General features: G+C 41.1%; 1 protein-coding gene and 1 pseudogene across 19 annotated transcripts; one reads left to right on the top strand and one right to left on the bottom strand.

Annotated features, from left to right (window-relative positions):
* Positions 1-3189: 3189 nt before the first annotated feature.
* On the bottom strand, positions 3190-3686 carry LOC137216520 (large ribosomal subunit protein uL14-like; annotated as a pseudogene).
* Positions 3687-17262: 13576 nt separating this feature from the next.
* On the top strand, positions 17263-21454 carry ARMCX1 (armadillo repeat containing X-linked 1). Of its 19 annotated transcripts, none has more exons than XM_067724710.1 (5): positions 17263-17424; positions 17766-17822; positions 18341-18440; positions 19189-19303; positions 19557-21454. In XM_067724710.1, exon 5 carries the CDS (start codon positions 19687-19689, stop codon positions 21052-21054), a length of 1368 nt encoding a protein of 455 aa, XP_067580811.1. In that variant the 5' UTR covers positions 17263-17424; positions 17766-17822; positions 18341-18440; positions 19189-19303; positions 19557-19686; the 3' UTR covers positions 21055-21454. The 19 variants fall into 19 exon arrangements, with proteins under 19 accessions (XP_067580811.1, XP_067580813.1, XP_067580808.1 ...); XM_067724712.1 differs by having other exon boundaries at positions 18338-18440; XM_067724707.1 differs by having other exon boundaries at positions 18278-18440.
* The last annotated feature ends 2478 nt before the right edge of the window (positions 21455-23932 follow it).

Raw genomic sequence — 23932 nt, 5'->3', positions numbered from 1 at the left:
GAAAATAAATATAAACAAGAAAATGGACACTACTGGGAAATTAAAGTTTGTTAAGCAAAAATCTATGGCATTCATGTATCTGAGAAGAAGGCTCTGACAAGGTAGCTTGTTTTTTTCTCTTCCCTGAGTGGTTCACTGCTAGAATCTTCCCTTTAGTCTGAAATAATGTCTATTTCTTATGTCAGCAGTGGCACAATCCACAAATCTTCATGGCATTTGGACACAGTTGCCTTTTGTTTAAAGGAGACAGGGAAACAGATGTGGAGAAGCATTTTCCTGGAGCCAGAACAGTGTTAGTCAAAGTACAGATGTTTAGGCCTATAAGTTGCACTGTACCAACAATGAGCACCAGATCCCATGTAACACAGGCACCCTTGTGTTCTTTAATAAGTGTGTGTGTGTGTGTGTGTGTGTGTGTGTGTGTGAGTGAGTGATATGCAGGACCCTTCAAAGCATGGGGTTTAGGGTGGCCCTCATCCCCAGTTCTAGGGGCAGCAATGAGGCTAAGATAGCAGTGGATAACATTCCTAGATGTTTTGGAAAGTTAAGTGGTCTTATAGCCAGTTCTGGGTCTGACTGTGGCACCGGGTCCCCAGATTCTTACTCTAGTGTTGTTGTTATAGCATACTCAGGGATAAGGGGTTGGTTTAAGGTTTTGGGTACAGTGGCCTTGCTGGGTCATGCACATATGAAGTATAATTTAACATCACTTTTTGAAGATGAAAATTCAGTCCTTCTTATAGGGGAAAAAGGCCTATTTCTGGGAAACACATGAACTAATTGGCCCTGAAGGCAGTGTGGTGTAGGAGAAAGAGTACGGTCTGGAGTATGGAATGAAGGAGGAAGGGTATTAACATTTCTCTTCTCTTTCTCTTTTTCAAACATGAAGGAGTAGAATTGGGAGAGGAAGGGAATGAATCTGGTTTGAATTCTTTGAATTTGAGGTCCTTTTGGGACTTTCAAGTGGAGATGCTCAGTTTTCATTTGAAAAGTATGGATATAGAGCACAGAAGAAAAGTCTGACTACCAATATGTATTGTAGATGATAACTGAAGCCAAGGAGTGAGTCAGGTAGCCCCAGCAAGGGGTACAGACTGAAAAACTGAGAGCAGAATGCTGAGGAAGCTCTATATGTGTGAGACTTTGGCAAGCAGGAATGCAGAACTGAAACCAAGTGTACAGCTTCCGATCTATATTACAATGCATACCTCTATACATTCTTTTTTTCCATTTTAAGAAAATTGTGGTAAAATACAGAAAACGTTTACCATCTTCACCAGTTTTAAGTGTACAGTTCATTGACATTTAGTACATTCACATTGTTGCATAACCATCACCACCATCCATCTCTAAAACTCTTTCCATCTTCCCAAACTGAAATTCTATACCCGTTAAACAATAACTCCCCATTAAGGTGGATGGACCTAGAGTCTGTCATACGGAATGAAGTTAAGTCAGAAAGAGAAGAACAAATACCGTGTGCTAACACATATGTATGGAATCTAAAAAACAAAAAAACAAAAAACAAAAAACAAATGATTCTGAAGAACCTAGGGGCAGGACAGGAATAAAGACGCAGACGTAGAGAATGGACTTGAGGACACGGGGAGGGGGAAGGGTGAGGTGGGATGGAGTTAGAGAGTAGCACTGACATATATACACTACCAAACGTAAAATAGATAGCTAGTGGGAAGCAGCTGCATTGCACAAGGAGATCAGCTCGGTGCTTTGTGACCACATAGAGGGGTGGGATAGGGAGGGTAGGAGGGAGACGCAAGAGGGAGGGGATATGGGGATATATGTATACATATAGCTGATTCACTTTGTTATACAGCAGAAACTAACACAACATTGTAAAGCAATTATACTCCAATAAAGATGTTTAAAAAAAATAACTCCCCATTATCCCATCCCCCTGGCAACCACCATTCTACTGTCTGTCTATGAATTTGATTACTTGAGGTACCTCATTTAAGTGGAGTCGTTCAGTATTTGCCCTTTTATGACTGGCTTCTTTCTTTCTTCTTTTTTTTTTGGCCACGCCACGCAGCATGTGGGATCTTAGTTCCCTAAGCAGGGATCAAACCCATGCCCCTTGCAGTCAAAGCACAGAGTCTTAACCACTGGCCTGCCAGGAATGTCCCTATGACTGGCTTATTTCATTGAGGATAATGTCTCTGTATTAGTCTGCTTGGGCTGCTGAAACAAAATACCACAGACTGGGTGGCTTGAAAAACAGAAATTTATTTTCTCACAGTTCTGGAGCCTGGGAAGTCCAAGATTAGGTGCTGGTAAACTTAGTTTCCGTGAGAGCTTTTCTCTTGGCTTGTAGACAGCCGCCTTCTCACTATGACCTCACATGGCCTTTTCTTGGTGCATGTGTGTGGAGAGAGAGTGAGTGAGCTTTCTGATATCTCTTTTTATAAGGACACTAATCCTATAGGATCAGGGATCCACCCTTATGGACTCATTTAACCTTAATTATTTCCTTAGAGGACCTATCTCTAAATACAGCCATACTGGGGGTAAGGCCTTCAACATATGAATTTGGGGGGGACACACATTCAGCCCATAACAGTCTTTAAGTTTTCTGTACACGTTTGGAGTCCTGGTTTTTTAAAATGTAATTTTTATAGTTATAGAGTACCATAAGGTTTATAACAGCAACAATAAAAATCTATCAGAACTTTGCTTCATCCTTCCCCATCCCACATTTCTCCTCCTCAGAGAGAATCACTTTCAAATCTTATAACTATTTCTTCTGGTATCACTACATATTTCTAAATAATCTGTTTATACTTTTATTTCTTGACTTTTAATTTTTACACATCAGCTATGATTTTCTGCAATGAAAAGATTATCTTTTTTTAATCCCTTGCAGCTCTGACAATCTTATTCCTTTTTTAAAAATTAATCAATTAATTTATGGCTGAGTTGGGTCTTGGTTGCTGCATGCGGGCTTTCTCTAGTTGCAGCGCTCGGGCTCTAGGCACATGGGTTTCAGTAGTTGCAGCACGCGGGTTCAATAGTGGTGGCACATGGGCTTAGCTGCTCTGCAGCATGTGGGATCTTCCTGGACCAGGGCTTGAACCTGTGTCCTCTGCATTGGCAAGTGGATTCTTTTTTTTTTTTTGCACTGGGTAGTTTTATTTTACAGAGGGGGTAAGGGTTAGGTGGTGTCAAGAAGAGTGACATGGAGCAAATAATTTTTATTATCATTTTTTTCTTTTACAAATACACTGAAGAATCATGCAATGCTGCCAGCATTGGATGCAATCCTGGGCCACAAGTCTGCACATTCCTTTGCAACTGGTCCTGTGATGGCAGAACTTTTCATCTCGCCTTTATTGTTTACTATGACCCCTGCGTTATCTTCAAAAATATCTTCAAAAAAATATCTTCACCATTTTTTCTCCAGTGTGACTTTCGTTGTCGGATTACCACTGCTGGATGTACCTTCTTTCTGAGCTCTGCTTTGCCTTTCTTGACTATGGCCATCACCATGTCACCCACACCAGCAGCAGGAAGTCTATTCAGTCGTCCCTTGATCCCCTTCACAGAGATGATATACAGATTTTTGGCTCCTGTGTTGTCAGCACAGTTGATCACGGCTCCAACCGGAAGACCCAAGGAAATCCGGAATCTCGCACCAGAGGACCCACCACGTCCTCGCTTCGACATCTTGAAATGCTGGAAAGGGACAAAAAGGAACGGCAGGTGGATTCTTAACCACTGCACCACCAGGGAAGCCCAAGATTCAGTTATCTTAAACCTCCCATCCCATATACACACTTCTCCCACAGTTTCCCACTATATTGTTATTACATCACTATATATATATATATATAGGCGGTACGCGGGCCTCTCATGGGTGCGGCCTCTCCCTCTGCGGAGCACAGGCTCCGGATGCGTAGGCCCAGTGGCCACAGGCCCAGCCGCTCCGCAGCACGTGGGATCCTCCCAGACCGGGGCACGAACCCGCGTCCCCTGCATCGGCAGGCGGACTCTCAACCACTGTGTCACCAGGGAAGCCCTACATCACTATATTTTACTAAATCAATATTCTATGTTTATTTTATGGCTACATAAATATTATTCACAGCTGAGCCATGAGAAAGAGTAGTTAAGAACATAAACTCTGCCAGTAGGTAACTTGGCTTCAAATCTTGGTTTTGTCACTTAATAGCTATGTGATCTTGGGCAAATCTCTTCTCTTCTTTCTACCTCACTTTCCCCATATTTAGAATGGGAATAAAAATACCTATTTTATTGAATTGCTGTGATGATTAAAAGATTAATACTCAGAGTAGTACTTGGCACATAGTAATTGGCATATATCATATATTATTGTTATGCCTTGTATAAATTTTTATTTTCCCTTCAATTATATCTGGTTTTGCTTCATGTAGTTTGGAGTTTTATCATTAGGTGCATGTATGTTTACAATTGTTAAATCTTCTTGATGGATTGACCCTCTCATCAATATAAATGGCCCTTCTTTGTTTCTAATAACAATGCTTGTCTTGAGGCCTAATTTTTCTGATATTAGTATAACCATTCCAGGTCCCTTTTGTTTACTGTTTGCATGGTACATCTTTTCTAACTTTTTATTTACAACCTATTTGTATCTGTGATTCTGAATATCTTTTGTAGACAGTATATTTTCATGGATCATATTTTTTAAATTGATTCTGCCAATCTCTGCCTTTAAATTGTTTTATCTATTTACATTTAATGCAATCACTGATAAAGTAGAGTTATTATCTGCCAGTTTGCTATTTGTTTTCTATATGTCTTATGTCTTTTTTGTTCCTCTATCCCTCCACTATTACCTTCTTTTATGTTAAATAGGTATTTACTAGTGTACCATTTTCATTCCCTTGTCATTTCTTTTACTGTATTTTAAAATGTATTTTCTTACTGGTTACCCTGGGGATTACAATTAATAGCTTGACTTATAAAAATCAAGTTCAGGTCAATACCAACTCAATTTCAAATCTTTGCTCCTAATGTCTCCATTCCCTCCCCACTCCTTTGCATTGTTATTATACAACTCACATATTTATACATTATATATATATCAACATAGATTTATTCATATTGCTTTATGAAGTAGTCTTTTAAATCAGATAGAAGAAAAAATAGTTACAACAAAATACATTTATACTGCCTTTCATGTTTACCTGTGTAGCTGTTGTATGTATTTTAATTTTTTGTTGAGAACTGGACATTTTAGGTAACATATTATTAGCAACTCTGGATACTGATCCTCCTCCCAATGGTTGTTGTTGTTTGCTGTCATTTGTTTATTGTTTGTTGAGTTGGTGGGACTAATTCTGTGGAGTTTATTTCCTCCCATAGTGTACACCTCTGTTTTCCCAGCTCAGATCTTTCCCCCTTATTTTTATCTTTTAGCTTGTCTACCTGGGTTTTGCCCCTGGGTTAGCATAAGTCACTTATTGGTCAAAGGTTGTGCTTAAGCCCAATTAGATATTTACCTTTTGCCATTGGATATATGTGTAGCTTGGAGGCTGCTCTTACATTTCAGTGAGTTTACATATTTTGCCCCTAACTCATTCAAACTGGGACTACTAGCTCAGAAGTTCCTTCTCTGATTGCTCCTGAAAAGGCATAGCCTTGGGCATTCACACATTGTTCCAGACTGCCAAGGATGACTGTGATTTTATTTTTAATCTTGGCTTTTTAGGATTCGTCCCTGGGTCAGAGTAACTTATGGTTCATTCAGTGCTTGGTCAGAGGTTGTGTTTAAGCTCCTTGAGCCAGTAAGGCTTTTGCCTGGTGTTTATGGGTTTGTGTGTGGCTTGGGGAATCCCCTTTCAATGGAAAGAAAAAACACACTATGTAAGAGCTGTGAGTTAAGTTTTATTCAGGGTTTTCCTGAGGACTGATCCCAGGAAACAGCCTCTCAGTAGCTCTGAGAGGACAACTCCGAAGAGGTAGGGGGAGAAATCAGTATATATATGATTTTGACTAGGGAATAAATGCAGTCAAGCATTCATCTCAGTAAAAGGTTACTGCTTGTCATGAGGAATAGGTATCTCAGTTAATGATTTTAGTGCTTTTTTATGTATGGGAAGATGTAAGAATCTGGGTTAATTGAACATTTTCCTGAGATATATCTATCTAAGGTGCTATCTAAGGGCCCTGTTTTTCCAAAGTACAAAGTGCCTCATCCTATTTTTCATCCTGAATTCTTTTTAGGCTGTACTGTTGGTCAGCAACTGCAGTGGTTTATGACTTAATCCTTGTAGAAACAAGTAATGAGCAACATTCTTTGTTTTACACCCTTCAAGCCTGTTCCATGCCTTTCCATGAAGCCTAGCATATGCACACAGTCTTCCTGACCCTTACAATTGTGTATGATCCCAGGAGGGCTCTTATTGGTTGTCTCTTTCCCTGGTTTTCTTCAATAAACTTGTGACTCTTCTGACATTTTTCTTGTGTTAGTGCTACCAGCCTCTTCTTAATTATCTTCCACCACGATCTCTGTTGTTTTTGACAATGCCTGTAGGCATGGAATTTTCTACTACCTTTTCAAAATTAAGTCAGTTCCCTCAGGCAGAGCTGCAGAGTTCTTCATCCTTATATCCCGCCTTTTCTCCTGGGAAGAGCCTCAATCACTGCACCAGAGCTGAAGGCAGGGACCTCATTTTACCTGAGTGACACTCCTGGTCTGTGAGATGGTGCTGGGAAGGGGTGACAGCTCCTGATCTTGGCTTTCCCCTCCTGGGATAGAAAAAATATTTGAGAAAATGATTGTTTAAAATTTTCCAGATTTGTTGAAAGTCGTAAATTTACAGATTCAAGAGACTTAATGAATCCCAAACAGGATAAATTCAAAGAAAACCATGCGTAGACACATCTTACCAAACTGCTGAAGACCAAAAGTAAAGAAAAATACCTTGAAAGTAGCTAGAAAAAAATAACACATTATCTGTAGGGGAACAACAATTTGAAAGATTGTGGTTTTCTTATCACAAACAATGAAGGCTAAAAGACATTGGAACAATATCTTTAGAGAGTTGAAAGAAAATAATTGCCAACACACAATTCCATATTCAGCAAAAATATCCTTCAGGAATGGAAATGAAAATAAAGATGTTATCAGATGAAGGAAAACCAAGAGAATTTTCTGCCAGCAGAAAATGCTTTACAAGAAATGTTAAAAGATGCTCTTCAGGCTAATGGGAAATGATACCAAAGGGAAATCTAGAATTCAGGAATGAAGGAGAAGCAATAGAAAGGTAAATATCTGGGTAAATATAGAAGACTGTCTCTTCTGTTCTTTAAAACAACAACAACAACAACAGCAACATTGTATTGGTTTCCTATTGATGCTGTAACAAATTACCGCAAACTCAATGGCGTAAAACAAGGCAAATTTATTATCTTATAGTTCTGGAGGTCAGAAGTCAAAAATGGGTTGACAGAGCTGTGTTCCTTCTGGATGCTGTAGTGGAGAATCTGTTTCCTTGTCTTTTCCAGCCTTTAGAGACTGCCTGCATTCGTTGGCCCATCACCCCACATCATTCTGACCTCTGATTCTATCACCACATCTTCTTTGACTCTTCTGCCTCTCTTTCCCTTTGTTAGATTAGCATCAATGTTATGGAGGTTATGCATGGGCTCAACAATATGGACTTCCACTCATCAAGGCTGATCTTTTACTAACACTGCTGAATACCCAACCTGACAACAAAATAAGATGAAGATGAATCATTCAATACAATAAGACATTATTTCCTGGGGTACTAGTCAGCCCCATGGTGGTAAGATTATTATATAGGACACCTTTTATCACAGTGAGAACAGAAATTTTTCTTCATGGAAATAACTACATATTCCAGACACACATTTGCTTTCTTTGCTTACAATGATTCTGTCAGTGCCACCGTCCGTGGACTTCCAGAATGTCTTAATTATCATCAGGGTATCCCATACAACATTGTCTCTGACCAGGGAACTCATTTAATGATAAATGAAGTACAATAATGGAATCATATCCAAATATTCACTAGTCTTTATCACTTACTCCATCATGCAGAAGCAGCTTGCCTGATAGGAAAGTAAATGACTTACTGAAGGCTTAGTTATGAGATCACCTGTTCCGGGTTGACAGTGCTGTGCTATAAGACTACAATAGTTGCTTCAAAAACAGTGACCAAAATATAGTGCTATTTCCCTCATAGTAAGAATACACAGGTCTGGGAATGAAGGTGGAGGAGGGAGTGATCCCTTTCACTATTATACCAATTAACCCAATAAAGACTTATTTTGTTTTGTCTCCACAACCTTGGGCTCAGCAGGTTTGGAGGTTCTATTTTTCCAAGGAATGAATGCTGCTATCAAGGAATAAAGCCATGGTTCCATTAAACTGAAAGCTGAAACTGCACCCTGGCCATTTTGGTCTCCTCATGCTATTGAATTGATAAGCAGAGACAGGGACTATTGTACTGTCTGGAGTAATTAAATCCTATCACCAAGGGGAAACAGGGTTGCTGCTATACAATGAGAACAAGGAGAGGTATGCTTGGAGCCCAGGGATAGTCACTGGGACACCACTTAATACTCGTTTGCCCAATAGTCCTGTTCAATGGGAAAGTGCAGATATCCCATAAAGACAGGACTGAAGGTTAGGATCACTACATCAGGGAAAGAACTCTGACCACCTAAAGGGAGTATGAAGTGAACAGTGGAAGAATGAAGTTATGATTATTGATTTTGGCCTCATGAACAGCTACAGAGGGGAAAGGTAGCAGCTAGATGTATCTTTGTAATTTACTATTTTCCCCTTCTTTTCTCTAATATATGAAAAATCCTGGAGATCGTTGTAATAAATTAGGTTTCAGGTGGAGAATATGAATTAGCATTACTCCATGACAGTACATTGGCTGAAGGGATTTTTGTCCCTGCCTCCCTGTTGGAGATGAGAGTTTCTTCATTGGAATAAAGGACAAGAATGGATGCTGAGTGATAAGAGTATAACCAAGTAGGACCCTATGGGGTCTTCCCAGGGCAGATATCCCCCATGTCCTCTGCCTGCCTCTTGTTTGTAGAAAACCTTTAGCCTCCTAGGCCTTCCCCAAGTTCCAAAGAATAAACTTAATCAGAAAAGTGAGAAAATGCAGAAACAAAGGAAAATGGTCAAGCAAGAAAAAATAATAGTAGTTTAGCCATTAAACAAAGTCAAGGACCTTTAGTTCTTTCTCAAGGGCTGTAGATAATATTCTGAGCCATATTCTTTGAGCTATTTTGCAGATACTGAACCCCCACCCCCAGGTGGAAGAAGTTAATTTTGACCACAAGTACATAGATCCCAGACCAGCTGATGATGTTGACTTCTGATTACCTCACCACCAACAAATCAGAAGAATGTCCATGAGCTGATCATACACCCCACAACCATCTCCCTGACCCTGTCTTAAAAAAACCTTTCCATAAAAGCCATTGGGGAATTTGGGGTCTTTTGAGCTTTAGCTGCCTGTACTGTTTGCTTTGTGTCCTGCAGTAATAAATGCTGCACTTTCCTTCACCACAACCCAGTGGCAGTAGATTGGCTTTACTGCATGAGGGCAAGCTGACACAAGTTTGATTTGGTAAAAATTTTGGAGACTCAGATGGGATGGCAGTCCCAAGTGGGCATCTCGCCCAGGGCACATTGGCCCCTGGCTAGTGGTGGTTCTTGGATCGGTGGTGGTTACTGGTAGTGATGGGCCAAGACTTCATCTCCTGCCATAAGGTACCTTCTTTATAGCTATAGCTCTCACTAGGCTCCATTTTTTTTAAAAAAGCTCTTGCCATTTTAGGCCCAGGGTAACAGCTTCCTGCTATTGCTAGTCTCTGGGTACCTCAAAATCCCTAATTTGGTCTCTTAACCTTGCATATATCTCTTTGAGTAGTCCCTACATTCGAGTTTCTTGAACCAGCTCAGTTGGATTCTTTTTCCTGTTGGGAATCTGTATGATAAAATGTGCTGATGTAAGGCCTAGATCTATTGCAGCTATTTTGGTTCCATCAGAGTGGCCAGCTCAAGAATGAAGCTTATATGTAAGGAAGGACATAGCAGAGAGACTATTAATCAAATTGTACTTGAGGGACTTCCCTGGAGGCGCAGTGGTTAAGAATCCACCTGCCAATGCGGGGGACATGGGTTCGTTCCCTGGTCTGGGAAGATCCCACATGCCGCAGAGCAACTAAGCCTGTGTGCCACAACTACTGAAGCCCACGCACCTAGAGCCCGTGCTCCACAACAAGAGAAGTCACTGCAATGAGAAGCCCACACACCACTACGAAGAGTATCCCGTGCTCGCTGCAACTAGAGAAAGCCCGTGTGCAGCAACGAAGACCCAACGCAGCCATAAATAAATAAATAAAAATTTAAAAAATTGTACTTGAAGCCATATATCTTCTAAATACAATTTATTGGAGTAAGAACAGGTAGACACTTCTTTAATATGATAAAAAATATACATAAGTTTCTAACAAGAAGTCCTTCATGCTTGAGGAATAAACACTAGAAGCATTCCCATAAAAATCAAGAAGACAAGGATGTTAGCTTTCACACAATTATTTAACATTTTTCTGGAAATACTAGTTAATACAATCATCCAAAAGAAAGAAATGTGATATTAATATTGGATAGGAGGTGAGATTATCATTACTGCAAATGAAACAAATCTGAGAAAATCAACCTTTTGAAACTTTAGGAACTCCATAAAGAGGCTGGTTATAAAATCAATATGCAAAAAACAATCACTTTCATATATAAAAATAATAAAAAATATAAGATGATTCCATTTCTAATAATCATGAGAAAAGGTAAGCTACTTAAGAAGAAACTTTAGGGCTTCCCTGGTGGCACAGTGGTTGAGAGTCCGCCTGCCGATGCAGGGGACACGGGTTCGTGTCCCAGTCTGGGAAGATCCCACATGCCGTGGAGTGGCTGGTCCCGTGAGCCATGGCCACTGAGCCTGCACGTCCGGAGCCTGTGCTCTGCAATGGGAGAGGCCACAACAGTGAGAGGCCCGCGTACGGCAAAAAGAAACTTTAAAAATACGCAAGATATATTCATTCATTCAACAAGTATTTATTGATAACCTACAGTGTGCCAAGCAATGTTCTAGGAGTTATCTATATATTTATAAATTTATTTATTTATTTATGGCTGCGTTGGGTCTTCGTTGCTGCACGCGGGCTTTCTCTAGTTGTGGCAAGCAGGGGCTACCCTTCGTTGCAGTGCGCGAGCTCCTCATTGCGGTGGCTTCTCTTGTTGTGGAGCATGGGCTCTAGGCATCTGGGCTTCAGTAGTTGTGGCACGTGGACCCAGTAGTTGTGGCTCACGGGTTCTAGAGCTCAGGCTCAGTAGCTGTGACACACAGGCTTAGTTGCTCTGCAGCATGTGGGATCTTCCCGGATCAGGGCTCAGACCTGTGTCCCCTGCATTGGCAGGCGGATTCTTAACCACTGCGCCACCAGGGAAGCCCAGTTATATTTTTTAACGTATAAATTCTGCTGGAAAAATAAATGAAGACAAATAACTAGAGAAACTGGGTTCTTGGGTAGAAAAATATTCTTTTTTCCCCAGCTTTACTAAGATATAATTGACATATAATATTGCGTAAGTTTAAGGGGTACAGTGTGCTGATTTGATACACGTATATATAGCAAAATGAGTATCACAATAAGGTTAGTTAACACATCTACCATAATTACCATTTTTTTATAATTTATGGTGAGAACATTTAAGATCTACTCTCTTAGCAACTTTCAAGTATACACTACAGTACTGTTAACTATAGTCACCATGCCCTTCATTAGATCCCCAGAACTTATTCATCTTATAACTGGAAGTTTGTACCCTTTGACCAACAGTTTCCCATTTCCCCTTCCCTGCAGCCCTTGGCACCCACCATTCTACTCTATGTTTTCATGGCTTTTTTAGATTCTACATATAGTTCCATCCATGTTGTCGCAAATGGCAGAATTCCCTTCTTTTCTATGGCTGAATAATATTCCACTATACATATAAAAAGTAAGCTTAAGAATAACAAAAAATTTGCAAGATATACTCATTCATTCAACAACTATTTATTGATAACCTACAGGGTACCATATGTACATGATGCTTGTTTTTAGTCCATTCATTCATTGATGGACACATTAGTTGTTTCCATGTCTCGGCTATTGTGATCAATGCTGCAATGAACATGGGGGTGCAGATATCTCTTCGAGAGTGATTTCATTTTCTTTGGATATGTACACAGAGTGAGATTGCTGGATCGTACAGTAGTTCTATTTTTATTTTTTTGTGGAAACTCCATGCTGTTTTCTGTAGTGGCTGCGCCAAGTTACATTCCCACCAACAGGGTTTCCTTTTCTCCACATCTGCACCAGCACTTGTTATCTCTTATCTTTTTGATAATAACCATTCTAACTGGTGTGAAGTGGTAACATATTCTTATAAAAATTCCAATTAGCTCTCAGTTAACCTTAGAATTAACTTCATCCAAATTGAAACAAAAACAGGATTTTAAAGGGAATTTAACAAAACAATTCATTTTATCTGTAAATAAACAAATGTGAGTGGACAGGCAAATTATGAAAAAGAAGAATAATTAGAGAGGCCTTATCCTCCAGATATTAAAACATATTATAAAGATACTGTAATTAAAACAGTTAGGGACATAAAAGAAAAAAATAACAGATTAAAGGAACATAGAGAATGAAAAAGTAGATCCAAATATATGTGGATATTTAGCTCATGATAAAGGTGGCATTTAAAATCAGGAGCTAGAAAGGTATTATTTGATAACGGGTATCAGGAAAATTTGCTAACTATTTGGAAAATATTAATTCCATATGCTTAATAAAGCTGGAAAAATATATTCATAATAACACTGAGATGTCATTTGCTTTTTTCACTGTGTTGACATTTATACAAATGGTGCAAAAGCAAGGGTGGATAAAATTTCTGGCTTACTGATAATAGAAGCAACGCAACAAAAAAAATTCTATATGGACCAAAATTTAAATATCAAAAAACACACATAAAATTAGAAAAACATACAGGCCATCCTAAGCAGGACACAAACCCCAAAAAATGTAAAGAAAGAATTGATACAGTTTGTATCATAAAGATTTTTAAAATTCTATATAGCCGAAGTCCAAAGAAAATTATAAACTGGGAAAATATTTATAATACTTATGACAATCTAAGAGCTCACTTCCTTAATTTACAGAAAGTTCTCATATATTAATAAGAAAAAGATGAAAAACCTAGTGGAAAAACTGGAAAGGCAGTTCATAGAAACAGGAATACAAATGGTTAAACCTATGGGAAGATGCTTAATCTCACTTATAATTTAAAAAATCAAAAAATTTTGGAGCACAACATGGAAAATATATATCAAAATTTAAGAGGTGAGAATTGGCAGCATGGATAAAATTTAAAATGAACTTCCACTTTGACCCAGTGATTTCACTTCTAGGAATTTATCCTAAGGAAATAATGCCACAATTGTCAAATATATATGTAAACAAAGGTCTGCACTGTAACATTTTGGTAATAGACAAAGTTTGGGAAGAGGATAAATATCAACCAGTAATAGATTGGTTGAATTTTGATAACTCCACACTAGAGAATATTATTGTAGCTGATAAAATGATGTACATGTTATATTAGGTGAAAAAGTAGTTTGCAGAATAGTTTGCATAGTATGATTCCAAGTTATTTTTAAAAGATATGCATGTACACACATTCACATATATCTACATAATTTTTTTGTTGATATATAGGAAACAACAAAAAAACCCTGAAAGAGTCAATTGAAAAGTTAGCAGCGGTTTTCACAGGATTTATCCTAGGATTGAGGTAGATGGTTCATCAAGGTGGAGAATTTGAGACATTTTTATTTTCTTCTTCTCTTCTCCTAGTTAGCACCTGCTTCCCTTAATCTCAGTTCAAAGTTTCACTCCTCTCCCCATCAAGGAAGCCTTCCCTGATCCCCAGACTCTGCCACTTCTTTTACTATATTAACAGTGTTCCTTTCCTTCAAAGTATTTTTCTCACTTTGTATGTATATGTGATTATTTCATTAAGGTCTTGCTTTCACTATGAGAGCAGAATTAGTGTCTGTTTTTGCTCATCAACATATTCACAATAAGCACAGCACTTGTGGCAATGCTCCCTCTTTCTCTCCCCCTCCCAATATTTTGATGTAGACAGTTACATTTTCTCAGTCTTACATAAAGGGTTATGAGAGTGCAGGTTTTAAACATCTCTCCCCATCACAAAAACACAGATGAAGAAAAGCACAGCAGAAACAAATAGCTAACATTACACTAAATGGTGAAATATTAGGGGCATTCTCATTTACTTCAAGAACAAGATAAGGAGGCTCTCAAATCACCATTATTATTCAACATAGTTCTGGAGGTTCTGGTTGATGTAGTACATCCAGAAAATGAAAGAATAAGAGATAATAATGATTGGAAAAGACAAAATTTTAAAAATCATCATTTTCAAATGATTATGTATGCATACCTAGAAAAACCAGTTATCAACTGAAAAACTACAGGCATACATCAGAGATATTGCGGGTTCAATTCCAGACTACCACAATAAAGCCAGTATCGCAATAAAGTGAGTCACACATTTTTTTGGCTTCCCAGTGCATATGAAAGTTTTGTTTACACTACACAGTGGTCTATTAAGTGTGCAAAACATTATGTCTTTAAAAATGTATATACGTTAATTTAAAAATATGTTACTGCTAAAAAATGCTAACCATCATTTGAGCCTTCAATGAGTTGTAATGTTTTTGCAATAGTAACATCAAAGATCACTGATCACAGATCAGTGTAACAGATATAATAATAATGAAAAGGTTTGAAATATTGCGAGAATTACCAAACTGTGACATAGAGACCTGAAGTGAGCACATGCTGTTGGAAAAATGGCACTGATAGACTTGCTTGACACAGGGTTGCCACAAACCTTCAATTAGTAAAAAAATCAATGTCTGTGAATCACAATAAAGCAAAGTGCAATAAAATTAGTTATGCCTCTATTAGAAATATTAAGAAAGGTCACTAAAAGTAAATATATCAGAATTATTTGCTTCGGCAATAACCTGGTAGAAAATATAATCATAAAAGGAATGTCATCCCCCAAAGCAACAAAACCATAAAACATCTAGGAATAAACTTAACAAATAATGAGTATGACCTATCTGAAGAAACATAAAATTTATTGAAGATCATAAAAGTTGACATGGATAGAAAGACACAATTTTTAAAGATACCAGTTCTCAAATTAAAGTGCAGATTCTTTGCACTTTATGTCACTCAGTGTGAGCCTTTTTGTTCTGTATATAGTTGTTCTGTATATTGTTGTTCAACACATATGCATACATAGACTCTGTATTTGCATGAAGAAAGGTGGAAATTGTTATCAGTGGTTGGTGGTGGAACAGGCATTGCAGGGAACTTTCACATTCTACTTTATACATTTCTGTGTTGTTTGCACATTTAAAAAAAAATAGTGTGTATAATGTGTGTGAGAGAGGGACAGAGATTGATTTCTACTAAGAGGATGTATCTTTTTTTTCAAAGTGAGTTATTTTTAGTTTTTTTTTAAGTCTTAGTTGCCTGTGAGAATGTGATGAGAGCTATGACCCCTCTTCCCACTAAGATGGACATATGCGTGCACATGACTTTGATACAATTTTAGGTAGAACAAAGAGGTGGCCAGTTGAGAATTCCTACTCTAGGTTAATCAGTATGGTTAGTGGGGAGAGTCCTTCAGGCCCAGGCATACATTTGGCTGAGGGAGCACCAAGGTGGGTGTGGGCTGCGGGCAATGACCCTGCAGCAGGGCTGGGTTCTCCCTGGGTGCCCTGAGGTAAGGAGGCCAGGGGTGGGAGGCCAGCAGGCTGCCCCTCTCAGGCCAGGTGGTAGCAGCACATGGCATCAGGAACAAGGTTAACTGGGCCACCATTAATCAGGGCAGAGCAGGACAGGCAGGCCTGGGTGCTTCCCCCAGCAATTGCTTTTCTAGGCTTCATGGAAACTTGCAGCTACAGGAGTAGGTGGGAACAGCAGTCTCTTCTCTGCATCCCTGAGTTACCTCTGTGGGAATATGAGGGAGGGAGGGAGGAAAGAAGTCAAAGGTGTTTACTCAGTTTTGTCACCTGAGTAAAGGTGGCATTTACCACTTTGGTCACCATGTATATTTTTAGAGTGTGCAAAAAGAGTCAGGTTCTATAACGCAGGGGATGAGAAGCTCTGGAATATAGGAGAGATGGGAGGGCATCACCTTCCACCCTTCCTTCTTGACAAGGCCGGGAAGATCGGATGATTTCTGCATCCCTCACACCCTCAGCTTCCTCAGCTTTAGTAGACTAAAAGCTAATCTGGAGCAGGTGTTCAGAACAGCCATCAAATCACAAGAGGTTCACACAGCAGTCAGCCAAGACTTTGCGACATTGAATGCATGTCTTTCTTTAATCAAACAATACAAGATTTTAATGTTTTTGTTTTATCAAATTGTAAGTTGATCCAAAATTAGAAAAAGTAATAGATCATTTATGTAAAATGGCAAAGATTAGACAACTAGTCATCTTTGTGGACTAATTCATAGACCATGTGAAAAATAACAGTTTTCCATTTTAAAACAGGTTACTACGTTTTGAAAGCTTCTTTTTGACTGTAACCAGTGGAAACATTTTCCTTGTGTTATAAATAAATATAGTAAAATTAGCGAGGCCTTTTGGGTTTTCCCCTCCGACTTAAATTCTTCTCCAATCAAACGAAGATAACATCATTTTATTTTCTCAATATAAGAGTAATGCATTACTGATTTTTAAAAAATGAACAGAAAAGTTTAAGAAAGTAAGACATTCCCACTACCCATATCCTTTTCTGAGATCTTGAATCCCATTTCATATAGGGGTGCAGGGGAAACGCTGAGCATTGAGGCTGCGTTGTGGGGGGGGGGCGTGAAGGGAGAGGTGGGTGGACAGGGAGTAGAGGAGAGAAAAATTATTCCTCAAAGAGGAAGAAAAGACCGATGGACATGGGAGCAGATGTAGTTTCTCTCTGCTAACCAAAGAAAGGCAAATGCCAACCACAAGATAAGCTACTTCTGGTTTCTGGGATTGGCAGAGGAAAATGAGTGGCAGGACCTGCTGTGAAGGGAAAGGAAACGGGTGGGCCGGCTCCTGCCGCACTGCTGGTGGGAGTGGTAATTGGGGTTCTGAGCTCACGAGTGACGTGGCTCTCACGTGAGCAGGAGCCGACGTGTGCAGACGTCCTTCTAATCCAGGTCTTTCGTTTGGTCCGGTTGCCATCTCCCTATTACCTCGAGGGCTGGCGGGCCTGTGGCCAGGAGAGGAGGAGGAGGAGGTAACTTCCCTGATCCCAGCCAGTCTATGTGTGGATGGGTGCTTGCCCGGGGGATTCCTGCGGTGCGGGTAGCGGAGGGTGGAGACTAAAGAAGGACGAGGCTCGCTTTCTCCACACCCTTGCACTATCCCCGGCCCTTTCAAGAACAAGAATGGTGGACCCTGGGGGCCAGATTACAGGGGAGACCCCAGACCAGGAGGGGGGAAACCTGAAACCTTTGGCATCCAGGGCCTTGAATCGGGAAGGCCCGATGTTAAGGTTCTTGTCCTGTGTGCTGGTCCATCTAGCAAGCCAGTATCTTGGGGCTAGGCGTCTGTCTTGTCATTCCCCGTGTCTTTCAGTAGGGCGCTGTACCACTCGGAGCAAAGGAATAAAGAATCTGCCCCGAACCTCTGCAAGTCAGTGTAAAGGTGGGATTGCCCCGCGGTCCCCAGAAGGGTGGGGATGGCTGGGGTCCTCCTCCTAACTCGGGCGCATTACTGACTCCGCAGTCACCTCCCTGCTCTTTTATATAGGAAATAGGAGATGACAGCGTGTACAGGAAACATAGTTGTCGTTGGGGCTATGACTGCGTCGTGCAGGGGAATCAAAGAGATCTTTGGGTTTTCTTTTGCTCCTCCGGTTTTTCTCACTCCCTCGCCCCGCCTCCCCTCTTTCCAGTTGTTCGAAAGGGGTGTGGTTTTTCCTGGGAAAATGGCCGACCGCTGGGGCAGGGGCTGGGGCTGGGGCTGGGACTGGGGGCGGGGGGAGGGGGTGGATGGACGCCCTTGCAGGAAGAGGGCTGCTGTTAGCGGAGTCCTGAGAAGTGGGGATAGGGTGAGAGACCAAAAGGTGAAATCCGTTTGACAACCAGGACCTTGGATTCGGAAAGGCTGGTATTGGGACTGTCTGAAGTGCTGTTCTGTCTGCCTAGCAGTCTGTCTCTGCCCCGTCGCCTGTCTGTGTCTTTGGATCTTGCGGCTGAAGGCCAATCCAACTCTAGGAGCAGGAAGAAGAGGAAAATTGTCCAGAAACAAGTATGTCAGAGTGAGAGTGGTGGCACTATTTAGGGATCCCTGGGCTGGAGAATGGTGAAGACTGCAAACTCCAGTGGGCCTGTGGACCTCCCCCACATACCCCTCCTCCTCTCCTCTCTGGACCATTTCGGAGCTTGCAAAAGAAAGTGCTCTGCACGGAAAGAAGTGGCTGGGAGGACGAAGGTGTCACGAGAGTCCTGGGGTGGGGGTGGGGAGGACCTTTCTCCAAATTACTCTTTGGTACCAGAGTTGTCAGTCCTTAGGTTAGGTGGAGGCGGAAACCGAGATGAGGGAGGAAGGAAATTGCTCCCGAGCCGTGGATATAATGGGTGGGGGTAGGAGTATCCTGGTACCTCTGGGTTGGTGGGGGTGGCGGAGGCAAGGGCGGAGTTCGAGACTTCTGTGCATTTTACGCCTGTCTGGCTTCTAGACACTCTCCCTCCACCACCATCCATTTTGTTACAGGGAAGGAGTTGTGGCACTCACCTTCGAAGGCAGTGACTTTCGGGGCTGGGGGCTGGGTGGAGGATTGGAGGAGATCGAAGGAAGGGGGGGCGGGGGCGGCTCATAATGAACTTCAAAGCCGCAGCTCAGTGAGGAGAGCGGGGGAACCGAACGTGGGAAATATTGGGCTCCGCGGGACTAGGGCCAGTGATTCCGCAGAGGAACGTGTGTCCTGTCCCGGATGAGGTTCATCTGTCTGTCCCAGGAGCTCTCAGCACCACTCCCCCCACCGCTTTGTATGCAGGTTTGCAGGACTCAGTGTACTTCCAGGCAAGAAATAGAAGGAAGAAACTGCCTGGACCCCTGAGGGTGTATGTGGGGCTGCCACTGCCCCCAGGACATCTGGAGGGACAGGGGAGGTAGGGAACTGATTAGCTATCTTAAATTTAACGTACTGGGGTGGGGTGGTTGAACATGAGGTTGGAGAATCTGGAGGTGGGGAAAATTTTCAAAATTACCTTCCTGATTTAAAAAAGGGATCAGTGATCTACCCTTGAGTCCCTGCCATGTCCCCATTTGTTTTGTCTCTTTGTAGGTCTGTAGTTCAGTCTGTCTGCATGCAAAGGCACAGAAGGAGGAGACTGAAGCCTCAAATATTTCTTTCATTCTTAGGTCCCCCAGTATCTGTAGCTGCAGCAGAGCCTGCTGGCTGTAGCTGAAGACTCCACAGCCCCCTCCCCCTGACCCCTGACTTGGGAGCACTCTTCTGGCCAGAGCAAACCCTCCAGACACTCGTGGCAGCATGGGCCGAACTCGGGAAGCTGGCTGCTTGGCCGCTGGTGTAGTGATCGGCGCTGGCGCCTGCTACTGCGTATACAGACTGACCTGGGGAAGAGATGAGAGCGAGAAAATCTGGGACGACCACGATGATGATGATGATGATGAGGAATCTAGCGATATTGCAGAGACTGGGAAAGGAGCTAAGGCTAATGCTGGGGCAGGGGCTGGAGCCAGACTTCAGGGTGACTCAAAGGCCAAGGCTGAGGTGTCCGTGGAACTCAGGAGTGGATCTAATGTAAAGGCAGAGGCCCACTTGAAGGCCCAGAGTGGAGGTGGCCTAGAGGCCAAGGCCAAGGCCCTTTTCAGCACCCTGAAGGAACAGGCAAGTGCAAAGGCGGGCAAAGGGGCCAGGTTGGGTACCATCTCCGGAACCAGGACCCTTACACCTGGTTTACCCTGCCCAGGAGTCAGGGGTGGAGGCTGCCACCCTGTGAGGAATGGAGCTAGGACTGGGGGCAGGACTAGTGGCAAGTCCAAGGGAAGGACCAGAGGTAAGAGCGCCAGGACTCCAGCTACATCATGGCCTGTTCGAAGGGGCAAGTTCAACTTTCCCTATAAAATTGATGATATTCTGGGTGCTACTGACCTTCAAAAGGTCCTTAACATCCTAGAAAGAACTAGTGATCCTTTTATTCAGGAAGTAGCCTTGGTCACTCTGGGTAACAATGCAGCATATTCATTTAACCAAAATGCCATTCGTGAATTGGGTGGTCTCCCAATTATTGCAAAACTGATAAAAACGAAAGATCCCATTATTAGGGAAAAGGCGTACAATGCCCTTAATAACTTGAGTGTGAACGCGGAAAATCAGGGCAAGATTAAGACATATATCAGTCAAGTGTGTGATGACACCATGATCTGTCGTTTGGACTCAGCTGTGCAGATGGCTGGTCTAAGGCTGTTAACCAACATGACTGTGACAAATCACTACCAACATTTGCTTTCCTATTCTTTTCCAGACTTTTTTGCTTTGTTATTCCTGGGAAATTACTTCACCAAGATTCAGATTATGAAACTAATCATAAACTTTACTGAAAATCCAGCCATGACAAGAGAGCTGGTCAGTTGTAAAGTACCATCAGAATTGATTTCCCTCTTTAATAAAGAATGGGACAGAGAGATTCTTCTTAATATCCTTACCCTATTTGAGAATATAAATGACAACATAAAAAATGAAGGGCTTGCCTCATCCAGGAAAGAATTCAGCAGAAGTTCACTTTTTTTCTTATTCAAAGAATCTGGAGTGTGTGTTAAGAAAATCAAAGCATTAGCAAATCACAGTGATCTGGTCGTGAAAGTAAAAGTCCTAAAAGTATTGACCAAACTTTAACTGGGGGTCTGTCCCAAACAATACTGAGGTAATTTTTTTAGTTTGCACTTGGGAACAATGCATTTTGTAAATTCTTTGCTTTTCACTGTGCTTATATGTCAAAGAGATCCTTTCAGCTGCTATTTTGGAATAATGAATATCACATATCAACAGTGATGCTGGTTGTGATGGTTGGTTTTAGGCTAGACCATTTTAAGGATGTCAGATGAATACTAGAGCTTGTACAAAGAAAGCATTTATTGATTCCATCTTGCTACCTAGATTGAGATATTTTTACTCTTTCCTCTACTTAAACTGACAGCGAACTAATCACGAATAAGCTATACTTTTGTATTGGTTTACATTTGTTAATCTTGTGTTTCATCAATAAAGTTGTGTGTTTTAACCAGCAAAAAAAAAATTATCATGTTCTTGAGTTTATGATATATTTGGAGAGGCAAGATGTATGGAAACAAAAAGATACTAACAAAACTGAGAACCTCTAATCATGGCCATCTGTTTCCTATTTCTGCAGGCAACAGTGCTCTCCTCCGGATACTTAAGTAGAACTGGGCATGAAGGATGGGATAAAAACAGGGCGGAAGGGCATTGGAGGAAGGAGGAGTGATGGGAAGAAAGGCATGGAGGTGGGAATTTTTCTCCACAGAAGAAGGAGGCTGTGCCTCCTCTGTGGAATAAAGTGTGGGGAGGGGAGTGATGGAAAATACAGTCTAGCAGTTGGATGAGTTCCATTCATGGAGGATCCCTGATTTCTAAACTGAGGTGTCTGTATATTATTCCACCAACCCCTGGGAGACACCAAACCCTTTTGTGACCAGAGGAGTGACAGGATGAAAGGAACATTATGTGACTGACTTGCGTGCAGAATGGGTCAGAGTTGGAGTGGGGACAGGAGTGGCCACTGGAGATTGGAACACCACTTAGGAAGTTACCACCATAGTTCAGGCATAGATGCTAAAGGCGTGAAATTTCACTGGTGGCAATAGGAGTGGCAATGGGAGGAAGGAAGTGAGAGTTGCTTTGAATGAAGAAGTGCTGGAACCTATCCTGGGGACATACAGAGAGGGACAATTTTATTGTAGGGTCCTGAGGGCATTTGATAGGAAAACATCCTCTTTCTTGTCCAACTCTGGTGTCTATGGGAGTGAATATGTTAGTGATTATTTTGAAATTATGAGAAAATATAAAAGAATAATTTTTAGTGCTTCTATCAGATTTCTTTTACAAGATTGGTTGGGGCAGGGTCTTTATGGAACCTCGAGAGGGCTGTTGGCATCCATACTGGAGAAGATCCACCTCTCTTCCAACCCAGAGTATGGTGAGGGTGTGGGTGGAGGGACACCTTCAAACTGTGCTGGTGGGAGCATACTTGGTACAAGATCCATTTGGATACATGTTTCAGAAGCTTTCAAGATGTGCATGTTCTTTGACCCAGTAATTCCACTTATACAAATTTGTCCTTAGGAGATATAATTGGTTTAGGAGAAATAACTGGCTTGTACAAGTTTGTGCATCTTTGCACTGTTTTGAAGAGTGGAAAACTGTGAATGACCCAAGTGTCTTGAAATAGGCACTTGGCTAAGAAATTAAGGTATTGAAACATTATTCAGCTCTTGAAAATGTTGATGGGCAACTACACTTATTTACATGGAGAAAATTCAGTATATATATATTTATTTATTTATTTTTTGTGTGGTACGCGGGCCTCTCACTGTTGTGGCCTCTCACGTTGCAGAGCACAGGCTCCGCACGCGCAGGCTCAGCGGCCATGGCTCACGGGCCCAGCTGCTCTGCGGCATGTGGGATCTTCCCGGACCGGGGCACGAACCCGTGTCCCCTGCATCGGCAGGCGGACTCTCAACCACTGCACCACCAGGGAAGCCCTCAGCATATATTTTAAGTGGAAAAGCCAGTTACATGACCATATACATAGTGTATTCCATTTTTGAGAAATATAAAATATTTACATGCATTAAAACTTCTATAAGGCTATATACCAAAATAAGAAAAATGGCTATGAGTAATAAGACAGTGCATGAATTTAATATTTGAATCTTTTCCCTCATCTGTATTTTCTTATCTGTAATGTATATTGATGTTTTGTGTAATTGTTGGAAAATAAAAATGTTGGATACAGGCTCGGTTGGAAGTGACGGAGATGATAGAATGGGAGAATGGGTGGGGTTTATATGGATATGTTTCCCACATATTGAGTGGGAAAATATTTAGACCAAAAAGGAGGATGTGTTGAAATGATAGATGAGCTGTCAAGATGTAGATACTAAGAGTCCTTATATCATATGATTAAATGAGGTAATGTGGGTAAACTGCTAAAGTAGTGCTGGAACATAGGAGTTAATTGATAAAAGCGAACACCCTTAATTAGCTAAAAGACAGGGTGGATAATTTTTAATTTACCTTTTTTTCTAAGGTGTCCTTCTGCCATACGCTAGTGTTATTTTTCCCCAGCTTTATTGAGATATAATTGACATAACATTGTGTAAGTTTAAGGTGTATGACCTGTTGATTGATATATATATATATATATATATATTGCAAAATGACTACCACCATAGCATTAGCTACCACCTCCATCCTGTCACATAATCACTATTTCTTTTTTGGGGTGAGAATATTTAAAATCTACTCTCTTAGCAACATTCAAATATATAATACAGTATTACTAGCTATAATCACCATGTTGTACATTAGATCCTCAGAACTTGTTAATCTTATAACTGGAAATTTGTACCATTTGACCAATATCCCCCCATTTCCTCCACCCCCAGTCCCCAGTAACTACCACTCTACTCTCTGAGTTCGTCTTTTTTAGATTCCACATATAAGTGATATCATACAGTATTTATCATTCTCTGTC

The sequence above is a fragment of the Pseudorca crassidens genome, chromosome X (genome assembly GCF_039906515.1).
Source record: "Pseudorca crassidens isolate mPseCra1 chromosome X, mPseCra1.hap1, whole genome shotgun sequence".
Taxonomy (NCBI): domain Eukaryota; kingdom Metazoa; phylum Chordata; class Mammalia; order Artiodactyla; family Delphinidae; genus Pseudorca; species Pseudorca crassidens.
The sequence above is the reverse complement of the archived record's forward strand: the minus strand, read 5'-3'. Positions and strand labels throughout refer to the sequence as shown.

Coding starts and splice junctions, on each gene's coding strand:
- ARMCX1 (XM_067724716.1), top strand. CDS start 19,687: ATGGGCCGAACTCGGGAAGCTGGCTGCTTGGCCGCTGGTGTAGTGATC.